We start from the raw sequence: 20,002 nt of genomic DNA, 5'->3' as shown, positions 1-20,002 counted from the left end.
CTCGGTGCTGAATAAAAAATAAAATAAAAAACAATGCTCTCTCAGAAAGTTTGTTTTCTAACATCATTTTCATTATTGTAGATCATTTATGAATTTTCTTTTGTTTTAGGTTTCCAGCTCCTACTTTCATGGATGTTATAACAGACTATGCAGCAAACTTCTAACAGCTCTTACGTTTTAGCAATTTGGGAACATATTGCCTTCACCACACGTGCTCCGACAACACTCCAAATGAATGTGAAGCATAACGGATTTAGATTGTTCATTAATTACTTTTCCAAATCTCTTCTTTCTTAAGCTCTCTGTCACCCCTTTAGGCTGTTTAAATCTCCCTGCATCCCATCTGTGTGTGACTCAACTACCCCTTTTATTGGACTTGTCTTGCTCAGCAGAAAACCTGCCAGTGAGAACACGCCAATCACATTCCCCCAAATCCACATTTTCAAGACATTTTCCATCAGACTCTTTGACTTGCACTCAACGACTATCCAGATGGATTATTTCTTTCTAAATAGTTTAACTTTGACTGTAGACTTCTTCTTATGACTTAACTTACTGCCACCTGCAAAGGTTCTCTGACAACTCTGCAATCGTCGGCCTCATCTCCGCCGATGATGACAGGGAATACAGAGAACTGAACCAGGACTTTTTAGGATGGTGCCAGTGGAGCCGCCTCCAAATAAACACTAGTAAGACCAAGGAGCTGGTGGTGGACTTCCGCCGGGGTAAACGCTCTCCTCCAGTACCAGTGAGCATACAGGGACTGGACATTGAGATTGTAAAATCTTATAAGTACCTGGGTGTTCACTTGAACAACTGGACTGGACTGACCACGCACAAGCACAACAAGGACTGAGCAGACTCTTTCTGCTAAGGAGACTGAGGTCTTTTGGAGTGCAGAGAGCACTCCTGAAGACCTTCGACTCTGTGGTGGCATCAGCCATTTTCTATGGCGTGGTCTTCTGGAGCAGCAGCATCACGGCGGCTGATAGGAGTAGACTATAAATAAACTGATAAGGAAGGCCAGCAGCGTGCTGGGCTGTCCTCTGGATACTGTGGAGGTGGTGGGGAACAGGAGGATGATGGCTAAGATCTCGTCCCTGATTAACCACGCCTCCCACCCCATGCAGGACACCCTGGCAGCGCTGCACAGCTCCTTCAGCTACCGGCTGATTCACCCCCGGTGTCTGAGGGAGAGCTACCGAAAGTCCTTCCTTCCCGCTGCTGTCAGGCTGCACAACAAGCTGAGCTCACAGTAGACCACTAACACTTAGAACACTTTAATCACTTTGGCCACTTTAATGACATTCATCTGGTGCAATATGTAATACATCTAAGTACTTATATACGTTTTATTCCGTCTGTATATTTAATATTGCTACTGTATTCTTCTTTACTGTTATATATATATATACATATACATACTGGTAAATACACTGGTAAATATGTGACATACAGGTTCTACAATGTACTCAGCTATAATTCTAATTAATTTACAGTCAAGGTTATCGAGTCCATCTCATTTATTACTGAGACCCATTATTTATATTTACTCCCTGCAGTACTGGTTTGTGTGACACCTGCAATCTTTGTTTTTTATGATGAACTCATTCACCCCTTGCTATTTCAAGGGGTTTCATGATGAATACACCATCTGATTATGAGGGAAGAATTGTTTTCTTAATGATTGTTGGGCTTAATAATAAACTTCCTGGGAAGGTTAATGTGGTGCACTGTCCTGCTCGCCCCTCCTCAGACTTGTCTTATCAAGTCAGGGTCACCACTGAAAGCATGTGTCAATTATTGGATGCCTGGTGCAATCTCCAGAAGAACTTAGTCAAACAACTTCTCTTGCTCTCTGAATTTATTTTCCTTGATCATAAGTGAAGTAACAAGCGCTGCAATCGCGATAGCAGGGAGTCGTCCAGTCAACACGCAGGTTGACCGTCCAAAACACCCCGAACAGCCGGAAGTTCGACTCTTTAATACACGGTTTTCCGTCATGAACATCTAACATTTCTATTGGCTCTAACAATTCTAAGAGGAGGAGAATCATGTTTTCATCTTTTCTCACAAGGCTGGAACATGCAACGACCAGTCTGCTTTTCTAATGTCAATATACTGATAAACAGGTGTGAGTGTTGAAGTGCGCAGACGTGTGACTAACTTCCCTTGAGAACTGGACATTTCATAGACACAACCAACTCCAGCTGCATAGCTGTGTTATACTGACCTCGCTAACCTGAACTTTAATAGACATGAAGAGTAATGGAGAATAACAGCAGAATATAAGGATTTATATTATCACTTCCCACAATTCAACACTGGTCAGGTGAGTGTTCCCACAGGCCAGGACGTGGCCCAGAGAACAAAGGGGAAGATAATTGATTGTTTGTGAGGAGAGATGAAGGAGTAAGGTTAACGCTGGACAGCCTGCCAGGAAGAAAAAAACACATTCAGCTCCTTTTTATGGTGGCACCTCGACCGCCTGAAGGACGAAGACCATAAAGGTTGAGCAACAGACCAAGCCGAGACCTGATTATCAACGTCTCGTGAGTTTGATTCCTTTTGGCCTTTTTTGCAGGATTACCTTTCTCCGGTTTGTATTCTGTCTAATTGAGGGAGACTGTTTTTGAGTTGGACAAATCTTGTGGACAATCATGTTGTTTATTTTCTTGTGCTCTTACTTTATTAGTTTCTTAGTGCTTTCCTTTGGTGGGGTCAAGAGGAATTCCTCTTTAAACTACTTATTATTATCACAGCCCTTGATTTTTACTTTTAACTATCCTTAACATTTAAGCTGATTGTTATAACTTGCCTAACATGTTGTTAAAAGTATTCCATAATTTCTTCCCATCATGCTTCAGTTTAAAATCCTGTTTTGAGAAGATCTTATCTTCAGTCTATTGTGTATATATTCCATTGAATAAAGTCTCCCGATATTGTCACACATTTTATTTCATCCTGATTGTTTTAATTTTTCATCGAGCCTCAGTGCAAGAATTCTTTTTTTTGGTGCATGTTTGTCAGCAACAGTCTAACAATATGTATAATGTAGTTGGCTGCCTGTGTCTTTCACAGTACAAACTATTTTACACTATAGATGTTGTTATTTCTTTTAACCAACCTTTGGTACTTTCGTATATTGAAGTCACTAAAAGCACAGGGGTGGATATGGACTCACCAAGCATGTGCTCCAAACCTGTTGGAACACATGCGGGTATGCACATTCATCATCTGAGTCAAATCACATTCATTACAACTAGTAATCTGTCTTTCAGAGCATCAGCAAATGTTCAGGCCCCCCAGAAATTATCTCTCTATCTGCATCTTTACCTTTCTGAAGCGTGGCACATCTGAATTAAATCATCAGAGTATCCCACATTAGAGCTTGGAGGTCTATAGCAACAACCATTAAGTATACTGGTTTCATTGTGGCGCTCAGAAGTATTGACACATCTTTGTGCTTTGGACACAGATGCTAAATTGTATAATCCATAAACCCAGAGAAACAGTAAACTAGGAGCTATTTTCGTCAGCTATCATACGAACCGTTGCATGACACGTTGTTTTCCCACAATGTCCGTGAGGTCTTCGTCTACAGTTCTGCAGACGGAATGGATTCTGTCTTTAAAAGCGAATAAATTATCAACAAAATGTCCAGTAAAATGCTGCAAAAAGCAGCCAGTGCCAATTACAATAGTGTAACTCCAGAAGTGTGTAGTTCTGCGCTTTCGTTGTTTCGTGTTCTGCGCATGCGCGTTTCTGTCTGCAAACAGGGAAGATGAGGCATTACTGCCACCTTGTGTTCTCAAGGGCTGCACACACGCTCAATATACTGTATGCATATTATTTTAGTACAAGCCATTGTTTGCAGACTTGTTAACTTGCTTGAATTTTATTTTTTTAAATATGTATTTATTATGTATTTCCTTTTTTTGTTCCCTCTCCCCAAACGTCCTTTCTGTCTACTGTCAACTATTGAATGAAAATAATCTGTAAAATCAAAGTAACTATAATTAACTTGATTGCAACAACGGTGTTGTCCACAAATACTGCTTTGATGAACAAAATAAAACATGTAAAATATAAGAAAAAAGCTCTATGCATGTTGCAGTTTTCCATGCTTTTGATTTACATAAAGACTGTCTTTTGTTACGTAACAGAGAAGACTAAACAACAGATGGTGAGCAGGCATCAGTTTTCATTATTCATTTCACTGTTTACAGGTTCCCTGGATGCATGCAACGGCATTTATACATGTAATATAAAAAAGATGTACTGAATCAACGAACAGCCACAAGCGTTCATCCTCACGGTTCGTACTGAGATGATTCAGTCACACATACAATTAAAAAAACATCTTGAATTAAAACTGTAATCATGCTGTTCGGTCATGTACATCATTGTAATCATCTTTATACAACTAGAATAAACAAATGCACACTTGCATGACAAAGAGCAGTGTTAGTTCATTTTGATTTGCATAGCGTTATGTGCTAAATGTTCTAAAACTATGAATTGCATAACTATTTAATCTTACAGGTAATCAAAGATAAAAATCATTCACACTGAAATAAAAACTGAAATTCAACATTAGAGCAAATATACCTGAGCAAGAGGCATAGTTACATGAAGGGATGTACAGTAAGTTTGCTTTTACATGTTGACATATTCCCATCTTGTAACCTAACATCTCGGAAAATAAATATTTCACAAAAATAGAGATAATGGTATTTAACAATAAAACTCTATTAAAGCACCTATTCCTATTTCACATGCATGAGAATGAAGCTCAGACACAATATAAAGAGTTTCTAAACAGTTCATAAAATGAATGCATAGTGCAGTGACGGAGAAAATTCCCCCCAAAATGGGTAAAACTCAAACAGAATTAACATTTCTATTATAAAACATATATGCAAAAAAAAAGAAAGAGTTGATCATGTCTCATTACAACAACCCTGAATGAGGCTTTATTATTGTAAGGCACATATCATTACCTGACAATTAATACGGAGACCAAAGGGAGACATGTATTTAACACTCGGTGCACGTGGAAACGTTTACTGAGCTCCAGTCTGTTCGGACTGATAAAAGTCAGAGCGACTCTTGCTTTCTCTACGACAGCAAGTTCAAGCTGTTTAAATAATCATGACAGTTATGGCAGGTGAACCTTCTCGCTTAACCTCTTCTCTGCCGATCTGCCAAAAACTGTAAATTAACAATAAAATAGAAGTCAAGGACGATCATGAAAATTATGTGTTAAAAAAAATGTGACTTCAGCTCCTATCAGGCTCAATGTTTCAACAAAAGCCTTCATCAGAGTCTCATTCATGAGATATAGCTCTACGTTGTTTTATAACGCCTCTAAAATATACTTATTTCTTTGCAATAAGTGTTTGTTCAGTAATTGTTCCTGTTTCTTTTTGGCATTCTTGAATATATATACACAGGACCATAAAAGTGCCTCACAATTCCTGTTGTGTTATGGTAGCATTAAAAAGGGATTTCTGCATGCAGTGGTGGTGCTTAATGTGAGACATTTCTTTGGAAGGCCAGAGTCCAGCAGGACATGCAAACTGGTGCTGTTGTAAATCCGTTTTTGAGAGATCCAGGTTATGGGTTTTCAAATCAGTAAATTCAAAAAGGCCCATCGTCTGCCTTTGGTGCGACCGGCTTGGAGGCGGAGACTGAGTCTTGATATTTCACTCTGGCCTTCGGGGAAGAGGTTGGCGGCAGTGAGAGTCGTCTTTTCATGGACAGCAGCCTGAGGATCTCGCTGACCTGAGACTCGAGCACCGACAGGCGGCCGCTCAGTTTCTGAATGTCTCCCTTCAGCTCCAGCTTGGCCTCATGCAGGGTGGCCTGAAGGAGCGCTTGTTCAGACACCGGCTGAACAAAAGAGTGTTTGAGGGAGTCGACCCCGAGACTGTGCTCAAACGGGTTTCTCTCCAGAGGGCTTCTTTCCATCGGGCTTCTTTCAAAGGAGCTCCTCGAATCTCCGGCTCGGTCGATGCGTAGATCGCTCTTTGTGATACCGCTGTCACAGGAGTCCGTTTTGTGCAGGGCGCTTATTTCTTCACCTGCCTCTCCAGCACTGTTGCCCACCTCTGTGCTCCCCATCTCTCCACTTTCCTCCAAATCCTGGATCTTGTTGGCGACTGTTAAGAGTTCTAAGGACGGGGGTCCTTTCTGGCACTCCTCTGCTTTCTGTGGCTTCTTTTCTGGCTCGACAACAGGAGGCGGTGGTACAGTTGAAGCAGCGTTTTTAAACTTTGCCCAGCCTCGAGCACCTCTGCTGCCAGGAGCGCCACCTCCAGCTCCGTCTCCGCCTGCGCCACCGCTCTTCAAAGGGCTGCTGACCCTCGGGCAAAGCTCTGCGGCGGGCCTGGCTGTTGACTCCCCACCAGCCTCTTGTGTGCAGCTCTGCTCTGCAGTCTCAGTGAGGACAAATGCTTGTGGAGGTGCAGCCATGCTGCCCGCGTTCCCTCCTCCTGAGCAGGGTGCATTATTCTGCACCGTGGAGCTGTATTCCTGCTGCTGAGGAGATACGGACTGACACTGTGTGTAAGAGTTTGATTCGGAGTGATGGTGGTGCTGCGGCTCCACCTGTACACAGTTATGACCAAAGTAAGAGTGAGACTCTCCCGGTGGTTGAGTGTCTCTCTGCTGCCTGAACCTCTGGAACAGCTTGCGGACTGGGTGGTCGTCGGGGATGGAGAGAGTCACCTCGTTTCTCTGGCGCTCCTGCTCCCTCTTCACATCAGCAATCTTTCTGAAGATTACCTGCAAGAGGGAGAAACTGTGCATGAGGACAACAATGTTGGATATTCACATCGAGGCCACGCTTCAATTCCAATAGTATAGAGCTCTAGTTGGATGAAACAACGCATGCATACATACATATATAATGCTGCTTTAAAGCCAGAATAAGCATGGAGACCTGTTGAAATATTAAAGAACTGAAAGCAGCATTGCATGAGGGAAACCTTTGATGGAGCATGTAATAAAGTATTGGAGCGATATCTAGCCCTTGGGAGTTTCGGGATTCCATCAGAAGACAAAGAAAGGAAATTGATGCAAACTTTTAGAGTCTCACTTGGACTTTCTCAACATGCTCTGGAGAAACGGTGATAGTAACTATCAATACAATCGTGTGAACAGTTCTGAATTAAAATTATTTTCACGTGTGAAAACATCAACTTCCATGAAATACAAAGCACTGCTACATTCCCTTTGTCAGTCATATCACTGATTCCACCCGACCCCCACATGTTGAATGTTTACGAGACTTACAAAAACAAAAAACATTTGGGGGTTCATCTCAAACTAGCTAACTTAGATGTTATGTTTAACACCACAGTGTGGGATAAAATCTCTGTGACTGGAAGCTTCAAACACAAGCGCTAAGGTACTTTTATGGTAAAACAAAAATAATAATCAGTTTGATATAATCAGCTGCACAAAATGCAAAAATCTGAAAATGAAAGGAAATGGTTCAAAATGTTCCAGTAAAACACACATAATAAAACAAAGCAAAACACATTTGAGGAGTTACTTTCGGTCACTGATTTTATGGCTTATAACATTTTTAGCTTGCATGTGCAGTTAAGATGCACATGCGTGCAAGTTAACTGAGTACATGAGAGTAAAGAGGGCAGCGACTGATTTTAAACCTATGCAGCACAAACTGTTTCTAAAACTGCTCAAATCAATAATAGATGGTTTTGTTTTCACTGAGTACATCTTAAGAAAAATACATAAATCTTTCAACATGTACCCACAATTTTCCTTGAAATCGTTTAGATTTATAGCTGCTTCACTGACCATGGGATTTCAGTATCTGTTATTACATAAGACCTCTTATAATGGAGCTGCAAGACACTGGAAAAGTCAGCAGAAATTGAAAGTACATAGCTACTTAAAACATTATAAAATAATCATAAACCTCCCTGCTTCTGTCGTGGTTTGACTGTATTCCTGAAGTTTTCTCGACACAGAGATTATATATGAATGTCAATCTGTTGAATTTCCTAATAAAAGTGCATATTCTGATTGATAACATCTACCGCACCTCAGAAGTATCTCTATTTCATACAAACCAGTCCTGAACAAAGAGCCCAATGACCCACGTTTACCAGATTGACATTAAAGAGAATACTCATGAAGAATTAATGTGCATCCCATAGGATGATATTACAGCGACATATATGCAACAGGCTGTAACAGCAATACATCGCAATGCCTTAATGGGATTAATATATGTATCATGGAAGAGTTTATCAAATATGTATTAGTTTTAGGTTGAACTCTTTCAATGATCCTTTATAAGTTTCACAATATACAGTCCTGTATATTTTAGCAAAGTTTGGATGCACAGCATGAGTTTGTAATGACCGCAGACCTTGGTGCTCCAAGAGATTGAGCTGCTGATAATGACACCTTTATTGTTTACTCTAACAAAAGTATAAAATGCTCTTTAAGAAACCAACATGGCTACAATGAAAACCAAATGGAAAGAAAAAAAACGACAGCTATATGGTCCATCAGACTTTTACCCGTTTTCGTAGATTGCAGGTGAGGATGAGGTTGCGGGAGAACGTGTTGGCGAACGCGGTGTAAAACTCCAGCACCCTCATCAGAGCGTCTCTCCTGATGACGTGCAGGTCGCAGTAAGTCAACGCTCGGACATTTGCACAAGCCCGGGCCGGTGTGGTCTCTTTCCAGAACACGTCTCCAAACACATCACCTTTACCTGGATGGAGCCAGACATGATCACTGTGTTTAAAGTCATAGGGATGCACAGCTCTGACCTTTTCAGTCCCGATAATGATAACAAGGCTTTGGGTATCGTCCGATACAAGTGTTTAATCAACATGCCTCACTGTGTGGAGGTGACTGGGATCATTCATGTGTCAGGAAACTTCAGACTTGACTAAAACATTGCTTTCTTAATCATGAATGAGACAACCTTTGCTCTGGTTTTTATCTTTACCAACAGGCGCAGATAAAACTTGACCCAGTGTATGTCGTAAGGTTGCGTTAAATTACCGAGTATTGCGATGACCTCTTCGTCCTGGATGACCTCGAGTGAGCCTGAGACGACAAAGCAGAGGGTGTCTACGCTCTCTCCGACGTGAAAGATGAGGTCCCCGGGTGCACAGTGTGTGGTCTGAAACTCCACAGCCAAAGAGCGCAGACAGCCGTCGCTCGCCAGACGAAACGCCGGGTGGTCGTTGAACACCTGCCTGTTGAGGTGCACGCAGATGTCCGCACGCATGTCTTTGGGACAAATCGAGAGAACCTGAGAGAGATGGTGAGATATCAGAGCAGTTAAGTTATATCCAAAGCCAAAGATCTTTCAGGGAGGCACGTCAACGACAATGGCATACACTTTAGTAACAAGCAGTCACAAAAAAACATTTAGTCAGATAGATGTTTATCTTTAAAGGTGCAGTGTGGAGTATTTGGCAGTATCTAAATTGCAACCCACAGAAACTTCTCCTGTGTGAAGGCATTTAGGAAAAGTACGGTGGCTGAAGAGAAAAGCGAATGTCCTTATTTAAAGCCAGTTTTGTTTGTCTGGGCTACTATTTCCATTTAATAACATCTTAATTACAGTAAGTACATTATGGATATTTTAGAGTGTGTTACTAAAATGGGACATTTCATGAACTCCTACTGCCAACAACAATAAGATAAGATAAAATAAGATAATCCTTTATTAGTCCCGCAGTGGGGAAATTGCAGGATTACAGCAGCAGAGAGACACATAGTAAAATAAAATAAAAAGCAAGTAATATATACAGTATATATATATATATATATATATATATATATATATATATATATATATATATATATATATATATTTAAATAAACAGTAAAACGGTAATAAAAACCGTAAAGAATCAACAGTATTACAATGATCATAATATTACCCTATCCGTGTCAATGCCCTTCGACATGGCCCAGGTGGAGACGATGAAGTCCATGACCCTCTCACTCAGACCTTTGGGAACCTGATAAAGCTTCAGGAAGTCACGCACGTTGTTGAGCATCTCATGGTAGCGGTTTGTGTTGGTGTACATCTGCTGGAAGATGGTGGTCACATTTCCAAAGATAGTTGCATATAGAAGCGCTAAAAAAAAAGACAGAGCAAAGTCAGGCACAAAGCAGCAGGACATGCAGAGCTGATTTATTCAACATGAGAAGGAACGATATGTTTTATTCTAGGGACCATGGGGGATCATTAGTTTGGTTCACATAAAAAAATGATTTAGGTTAATTTTTGTGTAAGTTAATAGATGATTACACATTTGAGTATTAGAATTGAAAATGCATGTTTTAAGGTGTATGAGTTAAAACATTTAAATTCACAAAAATACATACATACATAGTGCAAATTAAAGATTTCGCAAATTAAAGGATTGAACATATTAAGGTATCATAATGGATATGCATGTAAATGAGGTTTCACCTTAAAATATGCATATTAAAACCTACACGATCCATTAAAAATACCACACTTACTTCTTACATCCCATTAGGTTAGCCATTTATTTCCCCCTTAAGATTCAATCAGTTGACTATGCCATTACCATAATACCTTAAAATGAAACAATCCATTAATTTATCCATGCCTATTCCCCTGAAGATTACCATTTCCTCCTTAGTTTAAAAATAAAGGTGCTTATTTATAATTCATTAAAAATGATCATGTTTTTGGAAACCACTTGAAAGGTTTTACTCCCATGCAAATAATCAGAGTCGTGGATTGAGCGTTTATAATGTAATTCATAATGCACATTTCCTCAGTACGAGTTCTGTGCTGCAGTGACCTCAAAGAGTCAGTCAGTATCTCTTATCGTGAGGTTTTACCCACTCAAGAGGAAAGAGTCGTCTCCAGTCGCCACAGCAGGATCACAGAGGTTAGGATACATATCTAACGTGATGGCTCATTGTCCTTTTATTACACTTGAGCCTGCAGGCAAACTCCCTCTTTCTTCTTTTCCTCTCGCATAATTACTGTATCTGTAGCAGGAGATATTTTGGCCGTAATTGAACCCGACACTTCAGTAAGACTGAGTGATCTTCGAGATCGAAACACCACAAGAATAATGGGTGTTTAGTTTTGGAAGTACAGACCTTGAAGCGTGGCCGTCAGATTGTGTTTCCCCTCACAGTTTTTATTGCATCGCTGTACATGCTGTTTTAGAGGAGTGGGCCAAAGGTTAGTGAAGGAAGGCGAGTCGTGACGGAGGAACTGTAAGCAAAGGCTGAAAGTGGAAGCAGTGACACTGAAGGTGAAGCTATTACTGTAACTGCAGTGGGTGATGGAAATAATACAGACACCTAAATAAAAATAGATTTCTATTTTTATAGAGAGGTTCAACGTTATTTAAATGAGGCTGGTGTGACGTATTATTTTAGATGTAATAACGTCACATAATCAAAACGCCCTTTGAGGCAAATAGACTGTTTTGTGAATAAAACATTTTGGGTAAAGTTATTGTTCACTGTTGTCTAAATTTCAAATAGTTTTAGTTTATAAGCCATTAGCGGTATACAACATGCTCAGGTCTTGAGCACGGCATCACTTGTGATTCCCTGTTACTCAAGACCTTAATCTAATTCAGCTTGATCTAATTTACAGTTTGGTGTTATTGAAAACTGCAGAGCCACTGGAGCTGAATCAAAACCATATACAGAATGTAAAAAATATACCGTATTGTGGTTGCTGTCGAGTTGGTTATTTTACCTGGACTCACCAGCATCAGTTCACTGCGTGAAATTGTACCTAATATTTTTCATTATGAATCAGTGAGGCTGCAGCTTAATGTGAATTACACAATACTGTAAATCATTATTCATGTACACAAAAGGATCTGTTAGAAGAATAAGATGCCAAATAAACCTACATCTATGCATGCATGTGATGTGTGTTGCCTTTCGTTTGGGATAAAAGCCAGCCAGATACGTCAAGTTGAGATAAAATCATCTAGATAAACAATGCTGATTTCTGCTACACCACATGTTTATCCGTAAGAACCAACTATGACTCAATGATTCTGAGCTTGAATTTGCATCTGTGCAGAAATCTGCACATCTACACCATATGCTGCTTTACTGGCAGCTGGCAGACAACCAGCCGGGCAGTGGAGCACATTACTGTGACTAGCATGCAAGTAAATGCATCCAGATTGTTTCGGCTCCTGCAAGATTGTGCTGGCATATTAATTAAGAACGGATGAACGCATGAATGGGATGGAAACGTCATCAAAGGATGAATGTATGCTGTAGAGTGATGGGGAGACTGGAAAGTGGCTATAATGCTGTGCAGCTGTTGTTCTACGGGCATAATCACTTCACACCTGCAGCTTGCAGACATAAACTGGTAGTGTGTATCACTTTAACAAGTGGCAGACGTCCTGTCTTTACAGGCAGCTGTCACTGTGACTCTTTGTAGTAGCTAGCTGGGCTAGCAAGCTGGGCTAGCTATAGCTAAACATTTGTCCTGTGTTGCTTTGCTAAGACAAAGTTTCAAAGACAAAACTATTAAATTCTTGCATTCTGTTGTATTTATATTGAATTATTTTCAGAAAGTTGATATTCACCATCATACCATCTTGAACTTCAACTTAATGCCAAATGCAGCTAAAATACCAGAGTCTAAACTGATGCATATTGACGAAATTGGTATGACACTGAGGTAAAAAGCTAAACTTTGAAACTTCGAGAGTGCAGATCACAACTGCAGCAACCTTTTTTTTATTGTGTGTGCTTCAATACACATTGCCTTCATACTGTATCCCAGTGAAACAGTGGAGCTGCTGTTCCGTTGTCCTCTATTCAGCTTTATTTAGACTGTCAAGGTTGTACTGTGCGTCCATTGAAGGAGAAAAACAGCAGTCACTTTGATTTAAGCTGTTCTGAAAAGCTTCGCTTGAATCTCACTTGACAAACTGCCCACTGGCAATTGATACATTTCAGGTTTGTGCCATTTGTCAGAGGCTTGGAAGAACACAGGGACGATTGGAAGCTTTGTGTTAATCATTTAAATGTGTGTGTTCATGTGATAGAAAGAGCTTGTATGTGTATTGCAAGGCTGTGTGACTCCATTAACTGCTCCACTACCCACCACTCATACAAGGAATAGTAATACTACTATTTGTTATGTAAAATCAGATCTATTAGACCTGTTTTTTTTCATAATATGTGATTTAGAAAATATTTGAATGTATTTAAAAGATTTGAAATATCTCCTGAGATTTTATGAAATGTTTGGACTGGATAACACAGCGCTTAATGTTGGAAAGTGATTGAGTACTCACAGCCCACCATCATCATAGCCACAGAGAAAATCTTCTCTCCATCTGTGGCCGGAGCGATGTTGCCAAATCCGATGGTGGTGAGACTCGTCATGGTGAAGTAGAGAGAAGAGATGTACAAGGTGTCTTTGTTCGGACCCCCTTCCCACTGTCCTGTACCACTAGCGTTGTAGCGGTAAGGAGTCCCAATGCTCAGGGCCAACTGGTATAGCCAGCTGTCCGTCTTAATGGTGTTGGTGGTCTCATCGATGACTTCATAGTCCCCGATGCTGTACCAGATGCAGGCCAACCAGTGGGCCACCAGACCGAAGACGCAGACCAGCAGAACCAGTACGGCTGCTCCGTACTCCAGGTAGTGGTCCAATTTACGGGCCACCCGACCCAACCGGAGCAGGCGGATCACCTTCAGGGAGCTGAATAGACTGCTGAGACCCTACAGTGATAAATGAATCGGCAAATATTTTGATGATCATTTAAATCACGATAATCCATTTATAATCTACAATATTTTCAAATGTGACTATTTTCTGGGATTTGTATTCTTCTATGATTACGAACTGAAGATCTTTTGGTTTTAGACTCTAAGCAACTTGAATTTCAACTTTCTGATTGGAAGTTTTACACCGTTTTTGAAATTTAATCGACCAAATGTGCAGTCATATGCAGTCATTTCATCCATTGTCAATATAAAAAAACTGTTGATTGAAGTAGCTTAAAAAGATTAAAAAACAACAACAAATGTGTTTCCTTACTGGGAGTAGAGAGTCTTCTGCTCGTGTGGTGTTCCTGTGGAAAATTGAAGACTCACGAAGATGACTTGCTCGAGATGAAGACGTGGTGACATCCTTAATAGAAACAATCAATCAGAAATGTTTTGATATTTTCATACAGTATTAAGGGCCAACACATGCACTTTTTTAGCAATATATTAATGCAAATTGACTCACCTCATTTACGTGTTCAAAGGCGTTGATGATGTCGTAGGGCAGACAGGACAGCAGGTCGATGACAAACCACGTCTTCAGGTAGTTCATCCGTATGTGCTTCGCGTCTGAAATGACTTCCCCAGCAGGACCCACGAAGGTGGTGTGGAAGTTGAGCACAATGTCGATCAGGAAGATGACGTCCACGACGCTGTCCAGCACCAGCCAAGCCAGATTGTTTTGCTTTGTCTTGAAGGAGACGTTGTAGGGCACCATGATGGCGGTGTAGAAGGTGAGGATGAGGATGACCCAGTCCCAGGTGGTCTTGAAGGTACAGTAGTGGAGGATGATGTGTGGAGGGGTCTTTGGGGCCTCTTGTTTGTACTGAGGGAGGATGTCTGATCCCAGCTGAAGAGCCTTTATTGAGAGGGAATATTTTCACATTATGAGTACAAAATCACATGCTAAGTGCAACAAGGAACAGCAGTCTCATGAGAGACCCTTCTAGTTGTGCAACTTTAAATGTGTCTGTAAAATGCTGAACAGTTTTTTATTTTATTTTAGAATATATACTCATCTCAGAATCTGGATCTTCTATCTTTAAGGCAGTTTCTTGATTTAGCTTGTGGTATTTTTAGGGAGATACATAGCATTTGGACCCGGAAGCTCCTCACCTCAGCCAGTCTGGACGGCTTGGGGCTGATCTCAGTGCTCAGCGGCGCTAACTGCTGCACCAGGTTGCGATTGTTGGTCAGTGCCCGCGTCAGTCTGGCAAACTTTGTCCATCCTGCTCAGAGACAAAAAGACATGCAGACATTTTCATTTTTACAAATGATGCTGTAATGTCACTTAATATAATGGTCATTATCTTTGTGAAGAAAACACTTTGAGGTTACATACATACAGCAACTGTGATTTCAATGAAATGATTCCCAATTGTTAGAACATTATTTCTTCTCTTCAGCATCAACAACTATGCTGGCAGGTTTATAAGATACCTTCAGTTTAGAAAGAAAATAATTTGTCCAATCCATGTGATTGTACATGAATGCATCATCCTGGAAGACTTCTCTTTTTTTTGTTTACTGTATTTCAAAGCAATAAGGAAGAAACAGCACTTGTGCTGCTAGAGTATATGCTGAGTAGGACTTGATGTCTAAATATTCAATGTAAAACCATTCAAATTTTCCAAGCTGGCTGTGGACAGATTCTTTTATTCCCTTCACCCTAATCAGAATGGCATTTGCCATCCCCATGTGGCCTGAGTGTCTTTTCTTTCTGCTTGATGTATGTAAAAGTCTTAGTGGCACACTTAATCCCCTGGGACATGGCGCCCTCAGAGACCAGTGTTCACTGACCCGCACACACAACACCTGGACAGTTGTATGTTACATACCAGGAAACAAACGTCTGTTAAGTCACAGCCACTCGTGTGCTCGAGACTTTCAGCTGCATTGCACCCTCCATGGTGTTGTTGGATTAAATTGAGCTTTGGCTGGACCTGCATGAGATATCTACTTGATGTAAATGCGTGTTCTAGCCCTTGAATGTGTGAAGTAAGACATTAAAATGCCAGAGGATGAACCCAAATGGTGTATCATGATTTCACTTCAATACTGAATGCAATCTGGTTGAAACCATTTGAACCAGATTCAAACGTATGAACTGTCTCACCTTTAGTTGTTTCATCTTCAATCGGCTGTTTGAAAAGCGTGATGTCTCTGAAGGTGCAGAGGAAAAGCACCACCTTATTGTTCTCATTTCTAATTGGAGCTACCTGCATGTAGAGCCATATCGGTGTTCCTGTAGGAAACAGTTTAAATGAGTTGTAAGAGAGCACAAATGTCATCATGTATTTGATGATTTTTAGTATGAAATATAGTAAATCTATATTGAAACTTACTGTTCTTTGTATAGAGCAGCACATCATAGAAATGGGACTCATAGTTATTGAAGGTCTGTCTGATTTTTTCTATAGTCTTCTTATCAGTCAGGTCACCATACATGAAACTGCAAAAAAGGAAGACCGATACAAAAAGCAAAAGAGAGTGTGTTGTTTTTAGAAAGAAAAGCAGAACATTAAAGACAGACATCACTAACTCGGACTGAACATCTTTTCTTCTTCTTCATCTTTATTGGAGTTTCTGCAAATCAGTAGTCACATTTTTTTGCGATGACAACAGCAAGATCATTGCATGGTTTCTGGTCCTCTGTCCAATTTGACCAAATCCATAATTAGGTGACCTTTTATAGAATATATTTGTATATATATAAAGACCAGATTTTATGGTGCCTTTTAACATCTGGACAGGGACAACAGGTGAAAAGTGTTTTTTGGGCAAAATCTGGCTAATTTACCGTGTTTTTTTCTTTTCTTGTGTTAATCAATGAGCACAGCTCCCTCCTGACAAATAAAGGTATGGAAGTGCTGGAGCTGAGATTTAATATGAAAAATGTTAAAAGCATCAGCGCACTGCGATTTGTTTTGTATTCTTATAGATGCAAGATATTGGTCAGATCCTCATAAAACCAAAGGCATCTTACTTGCACGAGCTGCTTCGGTGCATGACTTCAGCTCTGTGGTATCCAGACAGCTTGCAGAATCCATCGTTGCTGTAAACGACTGGCCACTCCACGATCTGTGCGTTTCCTAACAGAAAACTGGTTTCTGCAAGAAAATACAGCAGTCTGAAACAAAACTAGTCAAGACTAACAACAAACCTGCAGACTTTTTGGCACTTGTTGATCAACATTTTGGAGTGTGTCCGTTAAAGCCGGTGCATCCATAAAATCATTGCAACTGTAGTTATATGCAACTGCAACTTGAACGTTAACAGATTTTTAGCTGTGTTAAATCTGATATGTTTGTGTTATTTTTAAATACAGTCTCCTATAAATCTTCCTGCTGACCAGTGTCCTGAATCAGAGATATTACATACAACATACAGTGTTTAAATATGTAAGTGAAATATAGCAATTATTCAAATCACTGTAAAGCAACTCTTCCACTATAAACCTTATTTTAATAATCATAATGGAAACAATATCATTACTATTTAAAGCAGCAAACAATGGCAATTAGACGAGCCACTCAGCAGAAATAGTTGTTGATCAAATGTTTATGTTCCACCCTTAATGTAAATGAAATATTGATGAAGAGCTGCAAAGTTCTCCTGCTTCACAGCAGCAACAAAACTGCTGTCTCGACAGAAATGACTGAGGACATTTTCTGAGAGATTCAGACAACAATGATTGAATTTTAGATTATTTTAACAGACTAAATTTGTCTAAAATGTACTACAGAGGTGATGCATTTAATTAATTGATCAATTCAGTTGCATTCTTGGTCTTTACAGTAGAACTGGTCTGACATTGTGCACTTCATCTTGTGATGAGAAGCATCAAAGCCTCACTCTTATTGGGAAGCTATTAACTGCCTCTGCAACTGTCAATGCCAACAATATTTGTAATGATAATACAATTATAATGTGAAATACAAACAACAAATACGAACAATTATAATTGCAAAATGACACAATAATGTAAGTAAATGTGACAGAGGAAAGGAAAATTAAAAAGGTATTTGAATTCATCAGAAATAAAGCACATTAGAAAACGTAGCCCTCAAATCATCTTATGATGAGCAATAAAACATCAAATGGATTTTGACAGGCCACTAAACATTCTTGATAATAATAGTATATAAACATTCTTGATAATAAAAGCATATAAACATTCTTGATTATAATAGTATATTGTATATAAACATTCTTGATAATAATAGAATATTACTATATGTCTTACTGGGTATCATAAGTATATACTATTATATTGACTTGCATTTATTAACCCAGGGAATTTGGACACCAGAGCATTATTTATATTTCATTGCTAGGTAGTTGCATAAAAAGTATAAACTACAACAGTAAAGTCTTAATTGCTGCTGCTTTCCATTACACAGACATAACATTGAAGGTTTACTTCAGCATCACATGCAGCGTTGTGTGGTCCTGTGGGTGACCTGTCAAATCAGCATCCATTCATTCTTTCTTTCTTTCTTTTCTTCTTTTTTTCTTTCACAGTAAAACTCACCGCTGGAGCGCCGGACAATATTTTCCAGAAAAGTGTTCTGCGGAGCCACCAGTCCTCTCTTGCCCCCATGCATGATGCGGGTTCCGGGCAGAGACTCGGAGCTGCTCGGTGCTCGGTCGTGCTGTTGTTAACAAATACCCGCCTCAGCTGGCTGCCCGACCGGAGCGTGGACCACAAGTGTCAAGACCACGAGAGTTAAATGAGATACTTCCGGACTGAGGCTTTAGAAATAAATACATCATTGCCGAATGTGGCATTTTTCATCGTAAATAGCTACAAAAAACTATTTAATGTGGAATCTGAGGTAAAATGTCACTTATTATCCCCAAATGATTCACATGAAATTACGACCACGTTGTTGGAGTAACAGGATACACTTCGTCACAAAACATAACTTGGATGGCTCTTTACCCGCTAAATGAAGATCAGTATTTAAATATATTGTGTATTAATATACACAAGCATGGCTCACATCACACCAGGCTGAACAATAACCCCATTAAATGTGATGTTTTTATTTTATGCTTTTATTTTGTAGGTAACTCCGGTATAATATCCCGGTGTTATTCTTGTATTATTGTCTGTAGCTTCTCAAACCTGCATACATGCATTGACCTGGGATTTTTATTATATTTTTGTGAGAACTTACATTTACATTTTTTTTCTTTAATATGGGTAATTATTGGAGATTTATTTGTATTTGATGTGGGCCGACAAAACCTGATTACACTATCCAAACCAAATTATATATTTATGTTTTTTATCATTTCGAAAACGTTTAATTGGAAATGTGTGTTCAAATAACTTCAACCTATGATATTTGGAATTTCTGAAATATAATTTGAATAATTCATAAAATTGTATAAAAAGTATAGCTCAAAATAGCTCACAAGTATACTGTCGGCCTACCTAAGTACAATTTTAAGGTGTTGTTTCTTGAGGTAATAAACATCAAGCGTCCATTGCAATTTTGCAAATGAGGCGCCGGCGTCATTTAACGATACTGCACAATCATGTTTGCACTATAGTGGATAGAGGACACAAGACCATTGAGGTCGATCATTTGTTCAGACTCCAGTTCATCACTAGACAGCTTATGGAACAGTCAGTAGACCGAAAATCCTCATTGAAATGCAGCAAACATTATACAGGATTCAAATGATGGGTATGACAGTGGTGTTAGTATGGGTTCCAGCACATGTAGGGGAAATGAAATGGCAGATAGAGCAGCAAAAGAAGCCGCAAAGAGTGGCTCAAAAGTTGAAGTCAACTTCAGTAAATCAGAGGCCAAGGGGATTATTAAAATGAGGCTAAAGGAAAGGTGGCAGAAGCAATAGGAGGAGGACAGAAAAGGACGATGGTTTTACAGAATCCAGAGGAAAGTGGGGGGAATGAGATGTGCAGGAGGGAACAGGAGGAGAGAGGAAACCGTCATTTCAAGGCTGCGATTTGGACACACTGGGCTGAACGGCATGCTATGGAAAATAGGGAAACACGACACGGGAAGATGTGACTATTGTGGTCAGGTAGAAACAATCGAACATGTTATTCTACACTGTCAGAGGTATGTGGATTAAGGAGACAGCTAGTTGGAGGCCTCGGCAAGGCGGGGGTACGGGGCTGATTCACACTCCATACCAGTTGGTGGCGTTA

The 20,002-nt window shown here is 39.9% G+C and overlaps 1 protein-coding gene across 1 annotated transcript; it reads right to left on the bottom strand.

Annotated features, from left to right (window-relative positions):
- Positions 1 to 5,643: 5,643 nt before the first annotated feature.
- Positions 5,644 to 18,422, bottom strand: LOC306734734 (voltage-gated delayed rectifier potassium channel KCNH5-like; the record flags this gene model as incomplete). The annotated part of the gene is made up of 12 exons (XM_079216119.1): positions 5,644 to 6,789; positions 8,562 to 8,758; positions 9,055 to 9,307; positions 9,945 to 10,144; positions 13,338 to 13,767; positions 14,087 to 14,179; positions 14,282 to 14,674; positions 14,932 to 15,044; positions 15,932 to 16,060; positions 16,161 to 16,267; positions 16,802 to 16,925; positions 18,350 to 18,422. 12 exons carry the CDS (start codon positions 18,420 to 18,422, stop codon positions 5,644 to 5,646), a joined length of 3,258 nt encoding a protein of 1,085 aa, XP_079072245.1.
- Positions 18,423 to 20,002: the final 1,580 nt, after the last annotated feature.

The sequence above is a fragment of the Taurulus bubalis genome, assembly GCF_910589615.1.
Source record: "Taurulus bubalis genome assembly, chromosome: 3".
Taxonomy (NCBI): domain Eukaryota; kingdom Metazoa; phylum Chordata; class Actinopteri; order Perciformes; family Cottidae; genus Taurulus; species Taurulus bubalis.
The sequence above is the reverse complement of the archived record's forward strand: the minus strand, read 5'-3'. Positions and strand labels throughout refer to the sequence as shown.